Genomic DNA, 25,363 nt, shown 5'->3' with positions numbered 1-25,363 from the left:
TGGCCCCTAGGCCGAGGTTCTGTCATGGCAGTGGCTACTCTAAGTGAGGTGGGAGGGGAGAAATCCCTGAGCCGCAGTAAAGGAAGGCTCAGGGTGCCGTACTCCAATGGAGGCTGCAGAGAACTGGCAGGGCAGTCCAAAAAAACAAAATCGGGGTAAAAACATGAGAAACGTTTCAGCGGGGAAAAAAGGAAGACGGCTATGTGAAGAGGCTGGTGGGATCTGCTGCTTCAGGCTCTTCCTCGTACTGTGTGTGAGGTTAAAAAAGCAGCTCTTGGGCACAGCACTCCCAGTCTATTACGCGGCGTCCTGGTATAAGATCTGTATAGCACCAGTTATTCCCCCTCTGGTAACTCCTGCTCCCGTAGGCAGTTATATTTTTCCGGGTTACTGTTAAGTGCGTAAGATGCTTTTTGGGCTTTTCTTTCAGGCTCTGGGCGAATCCTTGGGACAAGGTGCTGATGATGAAGACATGGACATCATCACCAAAGTGCTGAAGGTGAGGAAGGCTGGAGCTGGCCGCCCGGCTGCGTGGCAGAGTCCAGCGGCTGGTTCATGAGGATGTAAAACGACCCCACGGGTTCCCTCTCCTGTTCTTCTCTCCTTTCATTCGCTCCCTAGTTCCCTTCCCTCTGTTTTCTGTGCCGCACCCCACAGCATGCACCAAGAAAGCTTTCCTCCAGCAGCGGCTGCACTCACTCACAGCTGCTTTGTTCTTTACTTTCCTGACCCCTTGTTTTGTCTGCTGCCATCTTCCACGTTGTCCCTGTCCTCATTTACACAGCACTGTTCTTTTCTTCCCCTCACCCAAGGCTGCTTCTCCCTCTCTCGTTTTGGAGGGCAGATCCCATCCCACCCACAGCCTGAAGACCTTTCTCCTTTTCTCTGTGGCCTGCGGGCATGGACTCTGCCAGGCCACAGGCACTCATCCTCCTCTTGGTTGGGTGGAGCTGTGGAAGGGGAAGTGGCTGGCTTGGCTTGCCCTTGGCTTGTAGTTTATAAGGCTAACGAGCTGGGCTTGAACCAGCTAAGGCTCTCCCATTGCTGCCAAAGCCTGCGCCCCTCCCGACAGTCCAGTCCACCCCTGCATTGTAAACCCAATGAACGGCACATTGCCTTTGAATCATCTTGAAAACACACGCAATCTGATATGTTTTTCTCCTTTGAATGCAGAAAAATCAGCCCACTCTGCTTGTTTACTTTTCGGGGATATATTGGGGACCTGCATGAAAAGACACGATAGCAGCTTTTTATTTTCTGGCTTTCCTCGAGTCGGCTTTCTCCTAAGGGGCCACCAGATGGTGCTGGGCTGTAACGTTCTTCCTCCCTTTCACAGTTCCTGCTGGGCGTCTGGGCCAAAGACTTGAATGGGAGAGAAGATTACGTGAAGCGTAGTGTGCAAGGGAAGTTAGCCAGCGCCACCCAGAAACAGACTGAATCCTACCTGCGGACTCTCTTTAGAAAACTGCGCAAAAGGGTGAGTGCCTCGGGCGGCTTTTGGTTTGTCTCGTGAGCCGTTTGTGTTAAACATGTTCTCGGAAGTCCCTTTTCCAAATGCTGTTAGTTCATGAGTGCAGGGGTGTCCGGCTCGGGGTTTTTCATTCTTAACAAAAGGTAGAAACGGGGCTTTTAAAGTAAGCTTTTTTTTTTTTTTTTCTTTTAATATCAAAAAGTTGGTGCACAAAAGGCCAGAGTTAAGAGCACTAGAGTTTCAGAATCAAAGCAGGAAAAAAATCCTAGTTATGCTAAGCCTATGTAATGTGATTTTGCACCTCTCCGTTTATATGTCAGAGGGATTGATTTATCTGCCTGACCTGGGGTGGGCAGGGCAGGTGGGCATCCGCGTACATGGATTACTGCACTGGTGGGCAGGTTGAGCTGTATGCACGCGGGGGAGGGGCATCGTTGAGGACAGACCACAGCACGGGGGGGGGGGGGAATGGGAGTGTGCACACAGACGCCCTCCTCTAAACCTCATTCTTGTTTGCAGACCCTGCCAGCGGACATTAAAGAATCCATAACTGATATCATTAAATTCATGTTGCAGAGGGAATACGTGAAGGTACGTGCACGAATGAAAGTCCACGTTGGGCTGGAAGCGCATGTGCTGAGAGCGGCATGTGCGGCCTTCGGGTTCCCAAGGGGAGACTAGTAGGAGTTATAGAAAAATAAAGTGTTAAACGCAAACACAGGGAAGAAGAGGGTTAGATTTGGCAGCAGATAGAGGGATGTGGATGGAAGGAAAGCCCGATATTCTGAGCAGCGTCTTTGGCCATCCTGGGAGGGAGCTGGCAGCGGAGTTTGCTCATTAGCCATCCCCTTGCCAGCAGGGGCCTCTCTTGGTAACGGGAGCCGTGAGCCGAAATCTCAGAGCTAATATTCAGCAGCTGTGTGTCTGACCGGCTTCAGGACAGGGCGGACGGGGGAGACCACGGGGTGTGGCTGCCACGAAGAGAGGGCTTGAGCTGTGGTGAATCCCACGTGCAAGCAGGATGCCAGGGCTGGGAGAATGCAGTCCTGTGGGAAGTCAGAAAAAGGAGGAGGAAAGAGGTTTTTGTGTTCCTTTCTGTGCAAGTATCGTCCAGCCCATCCCCCCCCCCCCTTGTTAAGGAGGACGATTCTTTAACAAGGCCGGAACATTTTTTCAGCGTCGTTGCGCTTTTGCACAATATTTTATTTCCCTGTACGTACCAGGATCAGTCCAGACCGCTGGGTTATGCCTCCCCTCCAGCAGATGGAGTCAGAGAGAAAACTGAAAGCACCCCCTAGATATACTGGTGTTTTGGAAAGCGATCTCCGGCCTGCCAGCAGTGATAAGTAACATCGCACTACCGGTGCAGCAAATCCCCCAACCCAGACACACAGTCGTTCCCCCCCCGCTTATGTCTGTAATATATTTTTGTGGGTATGGACTGACTTTTCTCACACAGACTGGGAGAAAACTGTTGGTAAGTTAGGCTCTTTGTCTGCAGTACAGAGCGATTCTGTGTAGTCATTTGGGGGTAGATTTTATAAATTTGCGCACACTCGTACTCTTGTTCGCGCGGGATTTCAATAGATACGCATAGCCGCACATATCCATTAAAATCCGGGGTCGGCGCGCGCAAGGCTGCCCAAAATCGGCAGCCTGCACACGCCGAGCTGCGCAGCTTGCCTCCGTTCCCTCCGAGGCCACTCCGAAATCGCAGCAGCCTCGGAGGAACGTTCCTTCGACCTCCCCCCCCCACCTTCCCCTACCTAACCCACCCCCCAGGCCCTATCTACACCCCCCCACCTTTGTTGAACAAGTTACGCCTGTTTGAGCAGGCGTAACTTTGCGCGCGCCTGGCCGGCTGCCGCGCGCCATGTTCCGGTCCCGGGGCTGGTCCGGAGGCCTCGGCCACGCCCCCGGATGACGCGCCGGCTGCATCACGCCCTCCCCGACACGCCCCCCCCGATGACACCTCTATCATATCCCCCCTCAGCTGTCTCTTCTCCAAGCTGAAAAGTCCTAACCTCTTTAGTCTTTCCTCATAGGGGAGCTGTTCCATTCCCCTTATCATTTTGGTCGCCCTTCTCTGTACCTTCTCCATCGCAATTATATCTTTTTTGAGATGCGGTGACCAGAATTGTACACAGTATTCAAGGTGCGGTCTCACCATGGAGCGATACAGAGGCATTATGACATTTTCCGTTTTATTCACCATTCCCTTTTTAATAATTCCCAACATTCTGTTTGCTTTTTTGACTGCCGCAGCACACTGTACCGACGATTTCAATGTGTTATCCACTATGACACCTAGATCTCTTTCTTGGGTTGTAAGTTAAATGTAAGACATTGATAAGACAGGCGAAGAGAGAATTTGAAAAGAAGTTGGCTGTAGAGGCAAAAACTCACAGTAAAAACTTCTTTAAATATATCCGAAGCAGAAAGCCTGTGAGGGAGTCAGTTGGACCGTTAGATGATCGAGGGGTTAAAGGGGCACATAGAGAAGATAAGACCATCACAGAAAGATTAAATGATTTCTTTGCTTCGGTGTTTACTGAAGAGGATGTTGGGGAGGTACCTGTATTGGAGAAGGTTTTCATGGGTAATGGTTCAGATGGACTGAACCAAATCACGGTGAACCTAGAAGATGTGGTAGGCCTTATTGACAAACTGAAGAGTAGTAAATCACCTGGACCGGATGGTATACTCCCCACTATACAAAGGAATCTGAGCTCTGGTGCTGCCGAGAACCCAAGGAATTCTTCTTTGTCTTCCCTCCCGTGGCCTCTGATGGACAAGCATTATGGTGGATAGAGAAACATCCAGTCAACGTGATTCTGGTAGCTCCAAAGTGACCACATTGACCATGCTTCCCAGATCTGATCAACTTGGTCATAGATGGGCCCCTGAGGTTCGACATTGGTTGATTATTTTCCACTAGGGCCCAATATTTTTGGGTCAGGTGGCTCACTTCTGTCTCGCGACTTCACTTGTGAGAGGAGTCAACTGAAATGGAGGGGTTATTCCAAAGCGGTTATTTCCAACTATATCCTTGACGTATGTGTGAATTTGGAGATCTTCGAATCCTGGTCTGCTGCTGATGGAGGGCAGCCTCAGTCTGTTCAGGCTACGCTATCGCATATTTTGGCTTTTCTACAGAAAGGTTCTGGTCAAGGGACTGGCCTTTAATTCTGTGAGTGTCCAGGTAGCGACATTGGGTTGTCTCCAGGGTAAGGTGTTGTTTGGTTCCTTCAGGGAGCTAAGAACGTGTGTCCTCAGATGTGGAACATTTGTCCATCTGGGAATCTGAATCTAGTCTTTAGAGGATTGTGTGAGGCTCTGTTTGAACCACTAAAGAGAGCTACGGTTAAAGACTAGATTCTTAAAGTGGTTTTCTCAGTTGCTATTAGTTCAGCCAGGAGAATTTCGGGGCTCCAGGTGCTGTTGTGATGAGATCCCTTGCTACAGATCTCTGATTCAGGGGTATCTTTATGCATGATGCCTTCTTATCTGCTGAGGTAGTCTTGGCGTTCCATTTTAGTTAGACAGTACAGCTTCCTACTTTTATGGATTTGGATTCTTCTTTGCCTCATGCAGAGGAGTTTAGGCTCTTAGATTGGAGGCTTGCTTTATTGAGATATCTAAAGGTCACTTATGATTTCCATAGATCACATCTCCTCTTTGTATTGTGGAGTGGTCATGAGAAGGGAAATAAGTCTAAGGCTATAATTGTGCGGTGGCTGAAGGAAGCGATCAATTCTACTTGCATTTCTAAAGGGTGCCTGCTGCCAGGGGGGTTTAGGGGCACACTTGACTCGTTCTCAGAGGACTTCCTGTGCTGAAACACATCAGGTGTCTCCATGAAATTTGCTGAGTGGATACTGGGAAGTCATTGCCCAGTTTTGCTAGGCAATATCGCCTGGATGTCGGGGCTCCGGCTTCCAATTGCTTTAGTGAGAGTGTTCTATGAGTGGAACTCTCCACATCCCACCCGAGTTAAGGGGAGCTTAGGTACATCCTGGAAGTCTGAATGATCTGTTGTACTAAACGAACAAATGTTAGCAGGTAAGAACCAATTTTCCTTTCTCTGTAGTATTCCAGATCAGTCCAGAGACCCACCCATTTACTGGGGAGGAAAGTCCGCCGCTCATACTGTTGCTTTGTGTATAGTGCAGCATTGTTGAAGGTTTTCAGTGCTGATCGCTTATGCTAAATTTGGGAAACAAGTTTTCCATTGTCTTTTTGGGCAACTTCACCTTCTTCTGGCTCATTGGAAGGGAGCGAGTTTGCTTAGAAATTTGATTGTTGCTGTCATCTTGGCTTGGGTACAGTTTAGTACTGAGGGACTGCAGGTGGCACACTGGGTTATGTACAGCGTCAGTGAACCTTTCTCTGTCTCCCGCTGATTTTCGATCCTGTAGTACCACAGATCAGTCCACGCTACCTCAGACTGGAATCACACCTTGGGGTGCAAGGAGCTGGATCTTCCTCGCCTGCTCTTGCTGTGGTCCGGATAGGGGGCTATTCCTGTGCACCAGTGCCCACAACTTCTCCTCATCTTCTGTCAGGGAAGATACCTTCCGTTTTTATAAACCCCTGTATTTCTCCCAAGAGTGTATGAGTGCGCCTACCAGAATAACCTGAAGTAATCTCCAGAACAGCAAACCTCGAGGATGCAGGAGGATCCAAATTCATACAACAAAGTGGGTCTGTGAGAATCATTTTCCCATCTAGCTGACAGTCTGAGTCTCCAAGTTAAACCTGCATCATGAAAGTACACGTGGGGGATAGGGATTTCCGTTCCAAATGTGTCAGCTGGCAGGAGATAGCACCCCCCATTTCTGAGGGCAGATGTGTGGGTAGTCACTTACCTCCTGCTGTGTGTGTGCAGGTGTTCTCCCCTCTGGACGGAACAAGCTTTGCATGTTTGGGCTGTGAATCAGCACATCCTGAATCATTTGGCCTAGGCTCCTAATCTCTCTCGTCACCGATGACTGTCGGAAACTGAGTCAAACCTATTGTGTATATGAGAGTAGACCCCGAAGTGGCTCTGCTGCATGTGCGCACACTGCCACACACACACACACACAACTTTTCTTTTTAACTCCTGAGTGTGTGTTATGCTGCTGGAGTTTTGGAACCACATCCTGACTCCTTGGTGCTTGGTGGTTTTGCAACCCTGGGGAAATCCAGCTGCTGGCACAAAAGCTGAGCCCTCGCAGGCTTTCATTTCAGTCTGTTGCAGCTTTGAACAATGGAAACGTTTGTTTTGGCTTTGATTATTTGCCAGCTGCTAAAAACCACTCCCAATCTCCCTTCCTAAAGTCCTTTTGCAGCGCAGAGAGCTCTGGTAGCACTCCCTGGCTTTTATTTACAGCATCCTTTCTTGTCATATTTTTGGATGTTCCATGAACTTCTCATAAAACCCCTATCTTCCTTCCTCCCGGTTCCAATTCCAGTCGCACGATGTTACAACGTATTTATGCTTTAATACTTTATATTATATATTATATTATAAGTTTTATATTATAATGCTTTTATTTATTTATTTATTTATTTAACATTTTCTATACCGACCTTCAAGGTTAAATACCATATCAGGTCGGTTTACATCGAACAGGGGTAGATCAGTGTAACATAACATAACAAAGGAACAACTTTTTATAATTAGTTGAAAAGTGGTAAAGCAGAAAAGTAAGAAAGTTACATAATAACAAGGACCATGAACTAGGAAGCTGAATTCAGCTGGAAAAAGAGAAACCTTAAGAATGTATTAAATTAAAATACTAGGAGACTAGTAACTGATGAGAATATTGAAGGGGCGAAGTTCCAAATTCAATGCTGAGTAGTTGTATGTATGTATGTATGTATGTAGTTTATGCCCTAATCCCCCCCTTCTCCAGTTCTTACAATGTTATTTTGCTTTGTTACATTATATACTATATCATATGTTATATGTTATAACGTCTTCATGCTTTAATACCTCCTCCTAGCCCCATAATGTTATACTGTTTTATGTTATCTCATATACTATATTGTGTTATTTTTATTGTTTTATGGTATATTTATTGTTTGTTTGTTTTTTCCTTCGTTTTATGTACTGCATAGTCACGACTTTGATATACTGTTTCCTCACATGTTACATGTAAACCGATGTGATGCTCTGCGAACGTCTGAATAGAAAAACCTATAAATAAACTGACTTGAACGTGCTTCTGTGGGAGACCAGGACAAGCCAAAGGGGTGGGCGATGGGGGTCCCTGTTTCAGTTGGAACTCCTCCCACTGTATTCATTGCTTTAGTGTCTCCTTCCCTTGTTTGCTGTTATGCACATCTTAGGATTGGTTCTTTCTTTCTGCAGGCTAATGACGCCTATCTCCAGATGGCCATTGGCAATGCCCCCTGGCCCATTGGCGTCACTATGGTCGGTATTCACGCCCGTACTGGTCGTGAAAAGATTTTCTCCAAGCACGTGGCTCACGTTCTGAATGACGAAACCCAGCGGAAGTATATTCAGGTAAGTGGCCCGTTCCTGGTGTGGTGTGGCGGGATGGCAGTCCCCATCCGATGGAGCCCGGCACGGAAATCTTGTGTCAGAGTTTTCAGAACGTTGACTTGCGTTATACCATGCGTCCACATGGGGTTTCTTCACTGTCTCTGCGCGGAGCCCGTAGGTCGTGATCTGAGCCTTTCTACCTCTTTTTTTTTTTTTCCGGAGTGTTGTGCTTTTTTTTTTTCCTCTTGTTTTGGCTGTATGTCGTGGGGTCCCTCATAGTTAAGGGTTTTTGGCATTTTGTCTGTTTCATTTTGTGGTCTTTCCTCCAGGCGATGGAGCCCTTGGTGGCATTGCACACCGTGCCTATCACTGATCCTCATGCTATTGTCTTCTGCTTGGGAGCATTGCATGATGTCCGGGCTTGTTGCAAGCATACACAGATGACCCCTTAAAGATACTGGTCTGTCTTGGATCTTATGAACTGGAAAATCTGTCCATCGGCATCAATACTGATGGACCAGAGAGTTTCCACACAATTTTGGCGCATTATTTTCTCTGGTAGGGACCAGCAAAATGTTGTGAAACTTGAGCAAGCTTTTTTTTGTCTAAGTAATAATGTATCTGGTCAGATAAGTGACCAGAGCCAAGGCTAGGATCGGCATCTGTCAGGTAGAATGGGAATTGCTTCACTCAACCTCACTGTTTAAACTTAACTGCTGTGGTTAGAGCTGAAGCTGTCGGAGGCATTGAAAAACTTCTTTTCCCTGTACGTACCCGGATCAGTCCAGACACCTGGGTTGTGACTCCGCACCAGCAGATGGAGACAGAGCAAAACTTGACGGGCTCTCTACATATAGTAAGGTGCCACCCACAGCCCCTCAGTCTTTCTCTGTCTCCAGCAGATGGGGCAGGTCCACCCACAGTCTCGGTGATCCTTGATAGTTTTGTGGCTTGGTGTAGTCAGTCGGGGATTAATAAGAAAAATAAATAAATAAATAAATACTAAGTTTTTAGGGCAGCTGATTCTTGTTTTTAAGGTTGTATTGCACACGGTGGAATTGGATTGGTGTGTGCAGTGTGCACGTCAGGCTTCTTAGGGACTCGTATCTAACGTGTGGTTGCTCTTGGGACTCTGGATAGTTTGAGGGGAGCACCTTACTGAAGGGGAACATTTGGATTAGCAGCAGCGTGAGGGTTACCCAGTTTACCTGGGGGGTATTTTCAAACAGCCTGCGTGCGTGTACAAGTATTTTCAAAGCGAATGTTGCTTGTAAGTTGGCTTTGAAACTCCTTGGGTACCTGGCCCTGTACATCTGTTCATACCCCAGATCAGTCCAGACGAGTGGGTTTATTCATCCCTAACAGCAGATGGAGGCAGAAAACAAACTTTGAGGCACTGCTGCATAGCTGAGAGTGCCACCTGCAGTCCCTCAGTATTTCTCTGTCTCAGCAGATGGTAGAGGTGCAGACCTGCAGTCTGATGGTTAAAAAAGATTTAGCTTAGTGTTAGTAAGAAGACAGAAGAGTTGAAGACGGTGCTCCCAGAGGTGTTAGGTTCCTTCAAGGTCCATCTGTCTGGGTTGGAAATCCCTGGCCAGACTCTACCCTTGATTCCAGGGGTCCTGGTTCCCTCACTCCCCCTGAGGCCCTCTCACCCAGGCCAGCCGGTTGCAGCTTCCAGGAGCATACAGAATCAGGAAAGTATACCTTTCTTTTGGTGGTTCTGGCTTGCTTAGGAGGATGCCTCTTTAAGAGGTGCATTTTGTGTAAAGTAATTTTCAGGCCTGTTCTCTGTTGCTGATCGGGGGTAATTTGCCGGCTCGGTGAGGGGGTGAGTAAGGAACTGCATGGCTCGAGCTGTGTTCAGCCCCTGGAGCTGGGGCAGTGGTGGCGGTGTTTCTTCTCTTCTGCTCAGGTTTATTTTTAGCCACCGGCTGCTTTTGATTGTGATGCCGTCTCCCGCTGAGTGCGGGAAAGCCTGTCTGGCCTGTGAGGGGAGGTGATTTCGCCTCATTGTGGCCCTTCTCTGCCCTGGCTGTGCCTCTGGAGGCAAGGGAGCCCTCAGCACAGGGATCAGGGGGCAGCTACACCCATGCTGCAGGCCCTGTGCAGGAGGTCCCGGGGGGGGGGGGAGAGATGGCGGCCATCTTAGCTCCACGTGGCAGGAGTCCTGCCATGGATAGGGAAGGCAGGATCTCCCCTCCCTCGCTTTTTCCTGTGCACCAAGAGTCTGAAGAAGAGGGAGACATGTCAGCGGACACAGGGGAGGACCCGGCACCCACGGAGCAGGGAAACCGTGACAGATTTTCCGCAGCAGGGTCGGCAGCCTTGAAGGATGTCCAGGACCGGGAGCTGGAGTTCCTGTTAGAGACTGTTTGAGGTCTTGGCTCTGAGCCTTAGTTGTGATCTGCACTAGTCTAATGCAGAGGGCTTGTTTGTGCTAGGTGCAAAAGGCGCAGGAGAAGGCAAGGGGACCTCTACAGATTCTGGCCAGGATGCTCGGTTGGAAGTGGGGGTGGCCTATGTGGCAGATGCTCTCTAATATGCTTCACACTTCGGCTAGGAATATGGGGTCCGCGGTAGCCACACAAAGGCTCCTGAGGTTACATAATTGGTCGGTAGATATTTGGTCACAGGCACAACTTTGTAATCTCCCCTTCAAAGGAAAGTTGTTTGGGGAGGACCTGGAGAAGCTGATGAAGCATTTGGCAGATTCTAAAGGGAATAGACTGCCCTAGGATAAGGGAAATAAGAAGACCTTCCCACCTTGCACTCGCTTCCGTGAGATGAGATTTCGCTCCAAATGTTCTTCCGGTTCTACGCAGAAGCAGGGTTCAGGAAGTCAACAGTCCTTTCGAGGCACCCGTAGGCCGGCCAGAGTGTTCCGGACAGGGTTCCAGAGATGCGAAGCCCGTCCAGTGAAGGCAGGCTGGTCAACTCCTCCCTGGTGGCTGTCTGAGGAAGTTGTCCCAGTTTTACGAGGAGTGGACCAGAATCACTTCAGACCAGTGGGTGCTGGAAGTAATAAGGGATGGCTGCGTTTTAGAATTTTCTCGATCCCTCCAAGAGGCCTTTGTGGTGTCCCATTGTGCTTTGCTCGTCAAGCGGGTGGTGGCATGGGACACTCTTCTGCCACTGCAGCAATTGGAGACCATCATCCTGGTGCCGCAAGAGGAGCACGGTCGGGGAAGGTATTCCAAGTACTTCGTGGTTCCCAAGAAGGAGGACTCATTTTGGCCCATTCTGGCTCTGCAGAGGGTCAATGTGGCCTTGCGAGTGCCACACTTTTGGATGGAAACGTTTCGGATGGTGATTGCAGTGGTGCGCAAGGGAGAGTTTCTGGCCTCCTTGGATCTTATGGAGGCATATCTCCATATTCCCATCAGATCAGACCATTAAAGGTTTCTTAGCTTCATGGTGCTAGGAGAGCATTTTCAGTTTCAAGCTCTTCCCTTTGGGCTGGCTACTGCTCCAAGAATGTTCACGAAGGTGATGAGGTAGTGTTGGCGACCCTTAGAAGAGAAGGGATACTGGCGCATCCATACCTGGGCGATTGGCTCATTCGGGTGACGTCAGAGGTGGAGTGTCACTGTTCCATTCAACGAGTAACAGAGCGTCCGGAGTCCCTGGGCTGGGTGATAAACTGGGCAAAGAGCCTTCTGGAGCCATCCCAGTTCGGCAGGGTGTTTCCTTATTCCAGAAAGGGTGCTCAAGTTGCAGTTGCAAGTGGTTTGACTGAGGACCTGCTGGTCCCCAAGGTCTGTGATTACCTGCAGGTGCTAGGGTCCATGACATCCATACTGAATTTGGTGCCATGGGCTTTTGCGCACTCCTGTCCTGTTGGAATCTGTTGTCTGAGGAATTTCAGCTGCCGTTTGCTGCCACTCCAGTAGGAATCCAGGCGAGCACTCCTGTCCCTTTGGAATCTGTCATTGGAGAACTTTCAGCTGCCGTTGCCACTCCAGGAGGAATCCAGGTCCAGTTTAGAAAAGGGAGTGGATCTGGAGGTTCTGGATTGGGTAGTAGTAACCAAGGATGCCAGTCTCAGCGGTCAAGGATCTGCAACCCAAGGGGAGTGGTCTCCAATGGAAGCATCCTGATCAATCAACCATCTGGAAACAAGGGCAGTTAAGAGGGCACTGTTATTCTTTCTTCCTCAGACTCAGGACGGGTGGTACATGTTCTCGGACAATGCTTTGGTGGCTTATATCAATCAGCAGGGCGGAATGAAGAGTTGATTGGTGGCTCAGGAGTTTCACAAACTCTTTTACTGGGCGGAACTTCATCTAGAAACTCTTGCAGCCTCTCACGTGGCAGATGTGGACGATGTGCAGGTGGATTATCTCAGCAGACAACAGCTAGACTCGGGAGAATTGGAGCTGTTAGCGGAGGCCTTTGCGCTTGTTTGGCGCAGGTGGGGTGAGCCCCAGTTCGATCTCATGGCCAAGGTGGCCAAGTTCTTCATCCGCCAGAGGGAGTTCGGCTCCGTAGGGATCAACACCGTAGTTCAGATGTGGCCAGAGAGGCTCCTGCTAAGTCTTTCCCCTGTGGCCGCTTGTAGGTCGGGTGTTGTGACGCATCAAGCAGCATCAAGGATGAGTGATCCTGGTAGCGCCAGAGTGGCCGCACCATCCGTGGTTTGTGGATCTGTTCAGGTAGCGGTAGATGGGCCCGTTTGGTTAAGCTACCTAAAGGGGGAGTACTATGTTGAGGACCCATCTTGTTGGAACAGGAGGATTGCTTCTGTCTAGCAGCTTGGCTTTTGAGAGGTGATGTTTCCGCTTGAAGGGGTATTTCGAGCCAGTGATTTCTACTCTTCAGGCTAGAAGATCCTCCACTTCTTTGGCATATATCAGAGTTTAGAGAGTGAGTCCTGGTGTGGGTGCATGGTGAAGATCCCTTACTGGCGAGAGTTGCTCAAGTCTTGGCTATTTTGCAAGAGGGCTTGTCTAAGGGTTTATCTTATAATTTGCTCCGGGTTCAGGTGGCAGCCTTGGATTGCTTCACGGGAAGGTTGCAGGGACGACCTTTAGGGTCTCACCCAAAAGTAGTACGTTTTCTTAAGGGAGCGAAGCATTTGAGTCCTTCAGGCCATAGGATTTGTCCATCCTGGAATCTTAATTTGGTTCTTTGAGTGATGTGTGGTCCTCCTTTTGAGCCTTTAAGAAGGGCTTCTTTGAAGGACCTTACCCTGAAGACTGTGTTCCTGGTGGCGACTTGCTTGGCGAGACGAGTTACTGAGCTCCAAGCCTTATCATGCAGAGAGCCTTTTGAGAATTTCCAATGATGGTGTCTCGTTAGCCAGATAGTGGAGTTGCCAGGGTTTTCACACCTGAAGTCTGATTCTCCCCATGCAAGGGAGCTTCATCTTTTCGATGTGCATCGGGTTCTCCTAAGATATCTCAAGATGACTAATGGATTTTGGTGCTTGGACCATCTTTTTGTGTTATTTACTGGACCAAAGAGAGGTTGCAAAGTGACTAAGAGTACGATTACTCAGTGATTGAAGGAGGCAATAGTTTTGGCTTATATTTGTAAAGGGGGATTGTAGGTCATAATGTAGGTCAGAATTTTCTTTTTAGCCGCCATGTCCAGTGTTTGCGCTGCTGCTTCGAGATGTCCAGCGGTGGTTGAAGGGCTAGATGAGGTTAGATGCGGGTGGATTTAATGGGAATCAGCGGGAGCTCAGGAATTAAGCTGCCATCTTGGCGCGTGACGTCAGCGCCCCCAAAATACCTCCTTTCTGACCTATGTTATTGAAAAATGACTGTCCATTCAGTCCTTTCCCAACGCTGCCATGCTGTGCAAACAACCAGTCTTTTCAAGTCAATTATTAGTCTAAAATAAATACATCATAATCACAAACCTCACTCATCACACACCTTTACAAAAATGTTTGTGTATCTAATATGATGTGATTTAAATGTATTACATCGTATACATGAAGGAATCTCTCTCTCTCTCTCTTTGTCAAAAGATACAAATAGATACGAAGATCCCAATTTGGAAATACTCACACTCTCACTCACTCTCACTCTCTGACTCTCACTCTCTGACACTCTCTGACACTCTCTCTCTCTCTCTCTCTTTCTCTCTGACTCTCTCTCTCTCTGGCCCTGCAGAGCTACTCCCATAGTTAGAAGTTTGATGGGGTCTGGATCAGGAGACGGACAGAGAGGAGGCCAAAGACTGGAAGATGTTGGCGGCAGCAGCACACACCTTGTGCTCCGTAGCATTCAGCGTCGCACTCCCACTGCTGTGCAGCTGAAAATCCTCTCCTGTGCCGCAGGTTGCTTACCTCCGATCTAGAAAATGCTCAGCAGGAAGATATAAGTTGAATTGGTGCGCAACCCTGCACCAAGATCCCATTATGTGTCCTGTCTTTCTGAGACAGGTTTCGTATATACCATGGACATTTCAAGGTTCCTCATATTTCTCATCAGCCTATAGTTGTCAGATTAATGAAAGGACTAAATCATCTTAAATCTCTGATTAAAAAATAAAATAAAATCTTCTATATCCTGGGATGTAAATGTAATGCTTAGCTGCTTATTTTTGTAGCAGTACTGGACACATGCAGCGCTGTATAATGGTGATAAGTATTCAGGTATAATAAGTCCCTGCCCTAAAGAGCTTATAATCTAAGAATGGAAGATAAAGCGACTTGTGCAAGAAGCAGGATTTGAACTCTGGCTTCCCTGATTCTCAGTCCCTTGCTCTAACCTCCTCCCGGTGCAGCTGTGCCTCAGCTCATGAAACCGCTATTTGAACCTTTGGTGAAGGCAGAGCCTCAGTTGCTTTCTTGGAAAATGTTATTTTTAATAGCTGTTATGTCTGCCTGAATTGTAACCGTGCTACAGGCCTTGGTATCATTCTCTCCCTGTACTCACATTTTCCACAATATAGCAATTTTGAAAACTCGTACTAAATTTCTTCCAAAACTGCTCTCTCGGTTTTATTTCAATCAATCCATTGTCTTGCCAATATTTTTTAGCAAGAAAAGGCTCTTCATACTTTTATTCTGTTTCAGGAATGAAAGTCAGGCAGGGTTTCTCGGTTGCAAAGAGAACTCTTTCAGCTTGGATATCTGATTGCATCTCTTACTGCAAGCCCGTCATGTCGGAGCTATGGCAGCTTCCTTAGTACTTCTTTGCATCATTAGAGGACAAATGCAGCGCGGTCACTTGGTCTACTTCTATTGCTCATTACTGCCTAGAAAATGCTTCAAGTCAAGAGTAACTTTGACCAAGCAATTTTAAAAAGTCTATTTAACAAATTTCTTAAAATTTACTCTGGCGTAAGTATGGGTTGCATGGTCCTCAGATAACATAACACATTTCCTCATATAAACAAATGTCCATGCAGCCCTAAGCTTGGGAGTCTCTGTTTGTGTGGTGGATTCTGGTGCTACTTGTCCATGGAGAAAGCAAAGTTTCCTAGCGTGTAGCCAGATATAATCAGGACCAGTGGGTTATGTGTTCCTCTGCTAGCAGATGGGAGACAGAGTCAGATTTCAAAGCTGACGTCACCCTAGATATAGCCCTGCAGTGAGCTCAGCTCTTCAGTATCTCACCTAGCCCCCAGAGTGGCTGAAAGGCAGCGGGTGCACATCCAAGCGCGGCGGTGAAGGTAAAGCCCTCTCTCCCTGCAGGTGGAGACCGTCCTGGCACGCGATCGGTAAACGCCGAGACCAGGTAAGCAGAAATCTTTAAATTCAGGAATCCGGTCTCCGGGGCTTGGATTGCCGTACTGATTCGATTTTTTCTTCCGGCGAGGTAAAAAGGGAGCACAGATCGGGTTGAGCAGCTCTGACTGGGCTAGGCCCCAATCCGGTGCAGGGGTCCACACACGTGGAGACCCTCGGGCGCCATCTTAAGCGCGGTGGGTGTCTGCGCCATTTTTCCTTCTCAACTGGTGGTACGCGCAGGGCAGGCTGGACGGCCGATGCGCCCAACTTGGGCGTATCCAATATAGATGTGCGCACACAACCGGGTGCAGCCACGCTTACAGCTACACATGCGCATTGTGTTCTCGCACATAACTACGCTCACATTGAAGCACATTACCTGTGTGCCTAGATATAGAGACAATGGCACCAGTATCCAAGAAGCCCAGAAGGCACTCTCTTTGCACAGCCTGAACTGGAATCTTGCCTGTGTCATCATTGCGAAGAAGCCCAGGAGGGACCAAAGCCTGGTCCCTCACTGTCTGAGAATGGGTCCGGAACTACTACATACGATAGCACCCCGGATCTAATCAGCTCCGAAATGGCATCTCCACAAGAGGGCACCTCAGGGGCCGCTACTCCGACTCCCCCTGGGGTTAACATGGACCCAGGGACCTTCTCCTGGCTAGAATTTTTCCAGGGCCTGCAAGCCTTCGTTCAGGCACAATCAGCCCCGGCTGTGACTCGGGTTCAACCCCTGCCGGAAGCACAAGATCCTCCCGGCCCTGTTCGGATGCCTCGAGATATGTCTCGCCTAACCAAGAATTTCCCGGACGGGGACCCGGATACCTCAGATGATGATGGTGGCTCTCTGGAAGAAGGAGAAATCCCTCCAAGCCTGGAACCATACAGAAACCATGCTTCGCTTCTTCCACAGGGATGAATTACGAACACTTGTTTCCCAGACTCTGAAGACTCTGGGGAAGGATCTGGCAGAACCAAAGAAGAACCCCATCTTGGTGTCCCTTCGTAAAGCCTCATGCTACTTCCCAATGATGGAAGCCATCCAGGAACTGATTGACCTGGAGTGGGATGCCCCAGAGGCCAGCTTTAAAGGAGGTCAGGCCTTGGAAGCCTTGTACCCTCTGGACCAGCAACCAAGGAACGCCTGCGTTTTCCGAAAGTGGACACCATAGTCTGTGCCGTCTCAAAGTGAACAACCATTCCCGTTGAGGGAGGGGCTGCATTGAAGGATACTCAGGATAGACTATTAGAATCCATCCTTAAGCAGGCCTTCGACACAACAGCAATGACACTCCAGATTGCGTCCTGCTGCGCACTGATGGCACGTTCCTGTTTGCTCCCCTCGAGAGAGGCAAACAATGCAGGAACATATACCAGTGAAACGATTGAACCTGCAGCAGCCTTCCTGATGGACGCAAGCTCAGATCTGGTGCGTTCCTCAGCCAGAGGAGTAGCCTCAGTAGTGGTGGCTAGAAGACAGTTATGGTTGTGGAATTGGTCTGCTGACGCGACCTCTAAAGTGAATCTCAAAAGGATGCCCTCTAAAGGATTTCTCTTATTCGGATGCAAACTGGAGAAGTTAGCCAGCAAGTGGGGCGAATCTTCAGTGCCTCGGCTACCGGCGGACAGGGGTAAAAGATCCCAGCACCCCTCCCCCAGAAGAACTAGGGGCGGAGGCTCTCAACGATTTCGCCCCTACAGGACTTCGCAGTTCCAAGCACCTCATCCCTCAGGAAGGTGCCATTTCGGAACTGACAAACTAAAAGAGGAACAGGCCCGGGGGCAGTCTCCGGCCATACTCCCTAATGTGAATGGGACGACCCATCCACAGGAAGAGGAAATAAGGGGTCGACTTTCCCTCTTCTTTCAATGATGGGTCGAGATCACATCGGACAAATGGGTTCTAAACATCATTCGAGAAGGTTACTTTCTGGAGTTCCGCAGCATCCCTTGGGACAAATTTAGTGTTTGGGTAATTGTCAGGTTCTTGTGGCCTGGTTTGGCCTCTGTTGGAAATAGGATGCTGGGCATGATGGACCCTTGGTCTGACCCAGCATGGCAATTTCTTATGTTCTTATGATGTCACCCTGTCACTCCCACACCAAGAGACTGGCAGTAGAAGCCATTCTGACAAGATTACTCAGTCTGAAGGCAATAATTCTGGTTCCTACGCCCCAACAAAATACGGGTCACTATTCCATCTATTTTATTGTTCCCAAGAAAGAGGGATAATTCTGACCCATCTTGGATCTCAAGAACGTCAACAGTCATCTGCGGATACTACACTTCCGCATGGAGACTCTTCGCTCCATAATAATGGTAGTACAACGAGGAGAGTTCTTAACCTCCCTGGACCTCTCCGAAGCCTACCTTCACATTCCAGTACATCAAGATCACCAGCGTTTTTTACGCTTTGCGATACTGGGTCACCATTACCAGTTTAGAGCGCTACCCTTCGGCCTAGCAACTGCCTCCAGAACTTTCTCCAAAATTATGGTGGTCATGGCGGCAACACTGAGGAAGGAAGGGATCCTGGTACACCCTTACTTGGACGACTAGCTGATCAGGGCAAAGTCTTTGGAGGAGAGCCGGCAGGTGACCAGCAGAGTCAAGAACCTACTGCAGGATCTCGGTTGGGTCGGGATCAAGAGCAGTCTGCAGCCTTCTCAGTCTCTAGAGTACCTGGGGGCCTGTTTCGACACCAAACAGAACATAGTCTTCTTCCCTCCCCTGAGGAGAAGGAAGCTAATGGAACAATTACGACGATTGATGACCAATGCATGTCCCAAGGTATGGGACTATCTTCAAGTCCTCTGGCTCATCGCATCAACCCTGGAGGTCGTTCCTTGGGCAAGGGCTCACATGCGACCACGCCAATGCTCCTTACTGACATGCTGGAACCCACTGTCCCAGGACTACTCAATTCGCCTCCAACTTCCAGCAGAGGTACGTTCGCCTCCAACTACCAGCAGAGGTACTTGGTGAGGCCACACCTGGAGTACTGTGTTCAGTTCTGGAGACCGTATCTACAAAGAGACAAGGACAAGATGGAAGCGGTACAGAGAAGGGCGACCAGGAAGGTGGAGGGTCTTCATAGGATGACATACGAGGAGAGATTGAAGAATCTAAATATGTACTCCCTGGAGGAAAGGAGGAGCAGGGGTGATATGATTCAGACTTTCAGATACTTGAAAAACTTTAATGATCCAAAGACAATGACAAACCTTTTCCGTCAGAAGGAAATCAGCAGAACCAGAGGTCACGAGCTGAGGCTCCAGGGAGGAAGACTAAGAACCAATGTCAGGAAGTATTTCTTCACGGAAAGGGTGGTGGATGCCTGGAATGCCCTTCCGGAGGAAGTGGTGAAGTCTAAAACTGTGAACGACTTCAAAGGGGCGTGGGATAAACACTGTGGATCCATCAAGTCTAGAGGGCGTGAATAAAGTGGAGGCATTCAAACACTGCACGGAGCGGCAGTAGCCACAGCGGCATTCAAACACTGCACGGAGCGGCAGTAGCCACAGAGGCATTCAAACACTGCATGGAGCGGCAGTAGCCACAGAAGCATTCACGGAGCGGGATGCCAGTGGCCAGTAGTTGGTGTTCCACCTTCAAGGAGCGGAAGGATGGAGGGCTGCTATTTCCAAAAAATAAATAAATAAATAAAACAAAACAAAAAATAAAAACAGGGGTGGGTAAGAGTATGGGGCAAGGGGGTGGCCTGCTTGTTACAGCGGTTGCTACCCCTAATTGAGCTGGATGTCACTTGGATGCAGATACAGATCTGCTCTCTAAATTGGGTGGAGGGGAATTAGGGCTGGAGGGTACTGGAAGCCAATAGTAACAGGTGGGAGAGAGAAAAAGGGAAAAAAAATGGATAAAGTGCGTAGCTTGCTGGGCAGACTTGATGGGCCGTTTGGTCTTCTTCTGCCGTCATTTCTATGTTTCTATGTATGTTTCTATGTTCTCAGCTTCAGTGGTAGCTGCAGGAAGACCACCTAAGCAGAGGAGAAAGCCTATCCCCACTGAACTGTATCGTGCTCACCACGAATGCGAGCCTTCGAGGGTGGGGGAGTCCATTGTCAGGAACTGATGGCCCAGGGACAATGGAGCAAGGAAGTGGCGGGATGGAACATAAACCGCCTGGAAGCTTGAGCAGTCAGACTAGTGTGCCTGCGATTCAGCCACAGACTTCGAGGCAAAGCGATTCGAGTAATGTCGGATAACGCTACAACCGTTGCCTACATCAATTGCCAGGGAGGAACTAGGAGCCAGCAGGTGTCTCTGGAGATAGATCCTCTCATGGCATGGGCGGAGATAAACCTACAAGGGATCTTGGCCTCCCACATCACAGGAAAAGACGTCGTCTCAGCAGACTTCCTCAGCAGAGAGAGCCTGGACCCGGGGGAATGGACGCTGTCGACCACAGCCTTCCAAATGATAGTAAATTGCTGGGGCCTCCCAGCCATGGACCTACTGGCCACTTCTCTCAGTGCCCAAGTCCCCAGGTTCTTCAGCTGCAGATGAGAGCCACACTCCTAAGGGATCAACACTCTCGTCTAGACCTGGCCAGAGGAAGACTTACCTTACACCTTTCCCCATGGCCACTACTGGGCAAGGTCATCCGCCAGATAGAACACCACAGCTGACTAGTTCTACTAGTGGCCCCGGATTGGCCAAGATGCCCATGGTACGCAGATATGCAAAGACTCCTTGCGGGGAGCTCTCTGTGCCTACCTCCACACAGGGACCTTCTCTAGCAGGGCCCGATTCTTCACAAAGAATTCTCTCTTACGGTCTGGCCCTTGAGAGGACTCGCCTGAAGAAGCTTGGTTACTCGAAGGCCGTGATTGACACCCTGCTCAGCATGCGGAAGTTCTCAACATTTCTGGCATACATTCGGATCTGGAGAATATTCGAAGCCTGGTGCGAAGACCGCGGGGTATCCCCATGAACGGCCAAGATTCCCATGATTCTGGAGTTCTTACAGGACGGTATGAAGAAGGGGTTGTCGCTCAACTCTCTCAAGATCCAAGTGGCAGCCCTCTCCTGCTTCAGAGCCGAAGTGAACGGAATCCGTCTTTCAGCTCATCTGGATTTGACCCACTTCCTAAAAGGGGTTAAGCAATTGTGGCCACCCTTAAAGTGGCTGGTGCCCCTATGGAACCTCAATCTGGTTCCATAGGGGCACCGGCCCCTATGAACTTCCTAGCAGGGTCTTCCTTCAGACCAACGCGCGATCTGTCACTACGCCTCTTAACATTGAAGACGGTATTCCTGGTGGCATTATGTTCAGCTCGTTGCATCTCTGAACTACAGGCATTATCCTGTCTGGAACCATTCCTTAGGTTCACCCCTGGAACCATGCAGCTGTGCACCGTCCCCTCCTTCCTACCAAAAGTGGTTTCCGAGTTTCATTTGAACCAGGCCATCTCCCTACCATCTCCGGATGAACATAGGGACTCTGAAGACTCGCGCCTTCTTCGCCATCTAAATAGTCGGCAGACTCTTGGTGCGATACTTGGAAAGATTGGAACCGGTGCGCAAAATGGATCGCCTGTTCCTTCTTCACAGCGGGAAGAAACAAGGAGAAGCGGCCTTGCGGGCAACCATCAAGGCAGCCTGCATAGAGGCAGGAAAGCCTTTACCACTGCAGGTTAAGGCTCATTCTAATAGGGCCCAGGCAGTATCTCTCTCACTCAGTGCACAATTAAACTCTGGAATTTATTGCCAGAGGATGTGGTTAGTGCAGTTAGTGTAGCTGGGTTCAAAAAAGGATTGGATAAGTTCCTGGAGAAGTCCATAAACTGCTATTAATCAAGTTGTCTTACAGCAAAATTTTAAATCCCTTGGCTTGCAAAAAAACGGGGGTTACGCACATGGCTGGGCCTTGCGCGCATCTTCAAAGGGGCCCAGCCACGCGCGTAACCCCTGTTGCGCGCCGAAGTGCCGGGCCCAGTTAAAGGGGTGGTCCGGGGGGAGGGGCGGGGTGGGGGCTAGAGGCGGCAGGTACAGCGGCCATTTGGCACGCACTAGTTGGTACTGCAGTAAGCAACAAAATAAAAACATTGACAGGTAGGAGAGAGTTTAGAGGGGAAGGGAGGTTAGGGTAGGGGGTAGTGAAGATCCCTCCCAGTCCGCTCCTTAATTGGAGCGGACTGGGAGGGAACTGAGGAAGGCCTTGATGCATCACCGCACAGAAACTGCAATTCTCTACCCCCCTTGCGCATGCCGCACGCGGATTACAAAATCCACCGTGCATGGGTATGCGCCATTTGTATTTTATAATACGCGCATGTTATAAAATACATGCGTCCATGAGTGCGTGCCGGGTCCCACGCATACATGAACGCGTGCGCGTGTCTTTAAAAATCTACCCCTTAGGAGGTAGCCACTGCTATTATTGGCTTTAACAGAAATGTGGGAGTTACCTGCACAGAGCAGCAGTTACTACCTTGGGAAGCTTGCTGGGCAGACGAGATGGACCATTTTGGTCTTTTTCTGCCGTCATTACTATGTTAATGTTTGGGTAATTGCCAGGAACTTGCAACCTGGATTGGCCACTATTGGAAACAGGATGCTGGGCTTGGTGGACCCTCAGTCTGACCCTGTATGGCAACTTATGTCCTTAGGTGCTGGCTGGTGTTCTTTTACCCATTCATTTTGAATAAATGCAGTGAGCATGCCTCCAACAGAAAATGTGGATTTTTGGAGCATGTTGTTCAGAGCCATTAGTACCATAGTAAGAAATGAGCTTCTGAACTACATTTCCCATGATGCTTGGCACTTGTTTCTGGTCTCTGCTCCAGAGGAAATGTCAGCTGCAGCTTTTCACTAATGAGAGAGAGTGATCTTCCACTCCGAGAGAAGGAAAGGAATGATAATCCCCATGGCAGAACGCTGCTTTTATCGCTCCTGTCTAAAAATTAAAATCAAGTGATCAGTAGCCGTCTGGATCATGGAGTCAGCAGCACATTTGTATGAAGTCACTTATTGTGCTCCCCTGCTTTTGTGCCATTTTGCCCCCACAGCTGGACTTTGTGTAGGGCACTGCAGTTTTAGTGTAAAGGTAATTTGGTGAATCCATATTTGTGCTTCTGCCCAGCATTGCTCAGATTATGAACTCTCTACAATATTCTTTTTTCTTTTTCTCTCCCAGGGGTTGAAGAGGTTAATGACGATATGTCAGAAGCATTTTCCAACAGATCCATCAAAGTGTGTGGAGTACAACGCATTGTGAGGTCTGCAGTGGGGAAACGGGAGGCGGCCGAAACTGAGACGACCCAGGCCGCACCGTCACTAGCACTGGAAGTGGGGCCGGGAGTGCGGTGCCCCTGCCAAACCCCAGCTCTCTGTCCCGCTGGCTTAAAGAAACCTGGCGTTGACTGCTGCCTGGAGGAATGCCCGCTCTCAGTCATTCATGGAAAGAACGTCCTCGTTCCTCTTGGACAGATGGGGAAGAAAGATTTAGAAGCTGGCAATATTTTTTTAACGCAAGGATTATAGCAAAATTGGGTAGAGCTTTTGAACTTGCAGTCTGGAATATCTGATGTCAGTCTAGAACTATATAAATAGTTTATAATTTTATATTTATAATTTTGACTTTATCTGAGTTTTCCATTCTCATGCAGCTTGGAACTCTTTATTGCCATTCTCAGCTCCCAGGTTTTCCAAGTATGCGCCTTTTTCCTTTTAATGCATCTTTTGTGAATTCTTGTGCTGCGAAGGGTAAATAGGTTTGAGTGATGTAAATATAAAGAACTTCTAACTCTGTGTCTGTAATTGTACTACAAGGGGTCATGTGCTGCCAGGCCCCTGGTCTGGGCCTGTTTTATTCATATCCCACCCTATTGCAATATTACCACGATTTATTGTAAAACTTTGTCAGACATTTTATAATGTTCAAATTTAAAAAAATAAAACATTTCCTAAAGAATAAGTCTGCCACTTTTACCTCTTTGATAACCTCGCTGCCCTCTCCATTTCAACATTCAGTTCCTTATTCTGGTATCTGCTTTCCAAACGTATTACCTTATCAGTATTTATCTCAGTTTTTTTTAAACTGCTAATTTAGAAAGCAGATCTGGTCCGCAGTGTAAGTCATTGAAATGCAAAGATAAAAACATAGGATAATATAAAAAAAAAAATGCAATAAATAAAACAATACAAAGTATCAGGACTACGATAATGGTCAGGAACCCATCAGTTGCCACCAAACTAGAATAAAAAATAACCAGACCTTTGCTTTTTTTCTCTAAAAGCTAAATAATGTCTTTCCAATCTCACTTCCCGGGGTGCTGCATTCGAGCGTTCTGGACCTATGACTGCAGCCCTCCTTTCTCCTCAGTACCATTTTGTGTATCTCTTGCCTCGATGGAACCTGGCAGAAAGCTTTATTCATGGTGCGGAGGTTGTGGGCAGGAGCATAGCTTCGAATGCTTTCCTGTAACTATTTGGCTCCCACCCCTTGTAATGCCTTAAACATCAAGGTTGCTATCTCCCTATCTACCACGACTTAACCGTCTTGTGGCTTTGCCGTAATAACTAAATGACAGCCATCATGAAGATGTCAGCCTGATCGCTTCCGGAAATGGCAACACCAGCAAAGCTTGCGACTGGCTAAGGTCCAGAACTGCTGAAGAGTCTCTGAAAATGCCTTTGTAAGCACATGAAAACCTTAAATCTGAATCTCATTTCTATTGGCATTCGGTGAAAGAATGCACCGGAAGTCCAGCTGCAGTATCCTGCAGCAATTTGTCTCCGAAAGACCTTGATGCAAAGCAAAAGGAGCAAATACTATCAGCGCTGCTGGGATGATTAACCTGTTCTTGGTTCTTTGGGTTTTTCAGTCTTCCTTGTTGATGGACTCTAGGATTGACTTTTACAGGTCTGAGAGAGGATCTATGTGGTCACGGTACTAAACCAAACCCTTCCCCCTTCCTCTTAATTTTGTGAACCTGGATCAGTTGTCAGTTCTTGGGATCTCAAAACTGACTCCCGTATTCCTTCTTTTACAACTGTTTGGATTGCTTGAAAAATTGCAGAACTTTTTAAATCATCCACAGGACTTCCTAGAGAGCCACTGTGGATCTCTGATCCTGAATTATCCTTCAGGCTGAGGAATAGGAAAAGCAGATGAAATTTAGAGGCAGAATGTGGAGAAATCCTTTAGAGAACTGGATCCTGAGTTGAGCTGAGAGAGGGAAGCAGGAGAAGGGCAGAATTGGAAACTTGGTGATTCTGAAGCAGGTCTACGCCCCCTGGAAGGTGCTGACTAGCAGGAGCTCAGTACTTTGAAGACTGCCGGATTTGGTGGGTACTACTGTCTTTTATTTAAAGGTTTCTGCTCTTTGAGAGAAGTGCGGCAGCCATGAAGAATGATTTATAAGGAGTTCCCTGATTTGGGTCTTGTGGGAGGAGAGAACCCGTAAGAGATGCATGAATATTGCTGCGCCATGGATTTAAGGAGGCAAGAGTGTGGATGCTGTTCGGAAGTCTCTAGACTCCTTCTCATGGCCGATGGACGTTGGGAATGTTATCTAGGCCGTGCATCCATGACACCTTTTGTAAATGCAAGCACCCCCTGCCCACCCGAGGATGTTCATGGATTGACTTGAAGGGTGTAATTAGAAAAGCGGAGGAGCGAACAAAGTTCCTACCCTCGGCTTCTGCACTCATTTTCCAAAAGATTGGCACCTGCTTTTTCTGG

General features: G+C 48.5%; 1 protein-coding gene across 1 annotated transcript; it reads left to right on the top strand.

Annotated features, from left to right (window-relative positions):
• Positions 1-341: 341 nt before the first annotated feature.
• On the top strand, positions 342-23,587 carry LOC115099139 (pre-mRNA-splicing factor 18-like). Its single transcript, XM_029616502.1, has 5 exons — positions 342-499; positions 1,337-1,477; positions 1,991-2,062; positions 7,830-7,985; positions 22,814-23,587. Exons 1-5 carry the CDS (start codon positions 407-409, stop codon positions 22,892-22,894), a joined length of 543 nt encoding a protein of 180 aa, XP_029472362.1. The 5' UTR covers positions 342-406; the 3' UTR covers positions 22,895-23,587.
• Positions 23,588-25,363: the final 1,776 nt, after the last annotated feature.

Source organism: Rhinatrema bivittatum, chromosome 9 (assembly GCF_901001135.1).
Source record: "Rhinatrema bivittatum chromosome 9, aRhiBiv1.1, whole genome shotgun sequence".
In the NCBI taxonomy this organism is placed as follows: Eukaryota; Metazoa; Chordata; class Amphibia; order Gymnophiona; family Rhinatrematidae; genus Rhinatrema; species Rhinatrema bivittatum.
Note: the sequence above shows the minus strand (reverse complement) of the source record. Positions and strands in the feature narration are given on the sequence as shown.

What these genes read in the sequence shown, in the direction of transcription:
- LOC115099139 (XM_029616502.1), top strand. Translation starts at nt 407, where the DNA reads ATGCTTTTTGGGCTTTTCTTTCAGGCTCTGGGCGAATCCTTGGGACAA. An exon ending in TGCAGAGGGAATACGTGAAG is followed by an intron (nt 2,063 to 7,829) that starts GTACGTGCACGA and finishes TTCTTTCTGCAG; the next exon opens with GCTAATGACGCCTATCTCCA. An exon ending in CCCAGCGGAAGTATATTCAG is followed by an intron (nt 7,986 to 22,813) that starts GTAAGTGGCCCG and finishes TTTCTCTCCCAG; the next exon opens with GGGTTGAAGAGGTTAATGAC.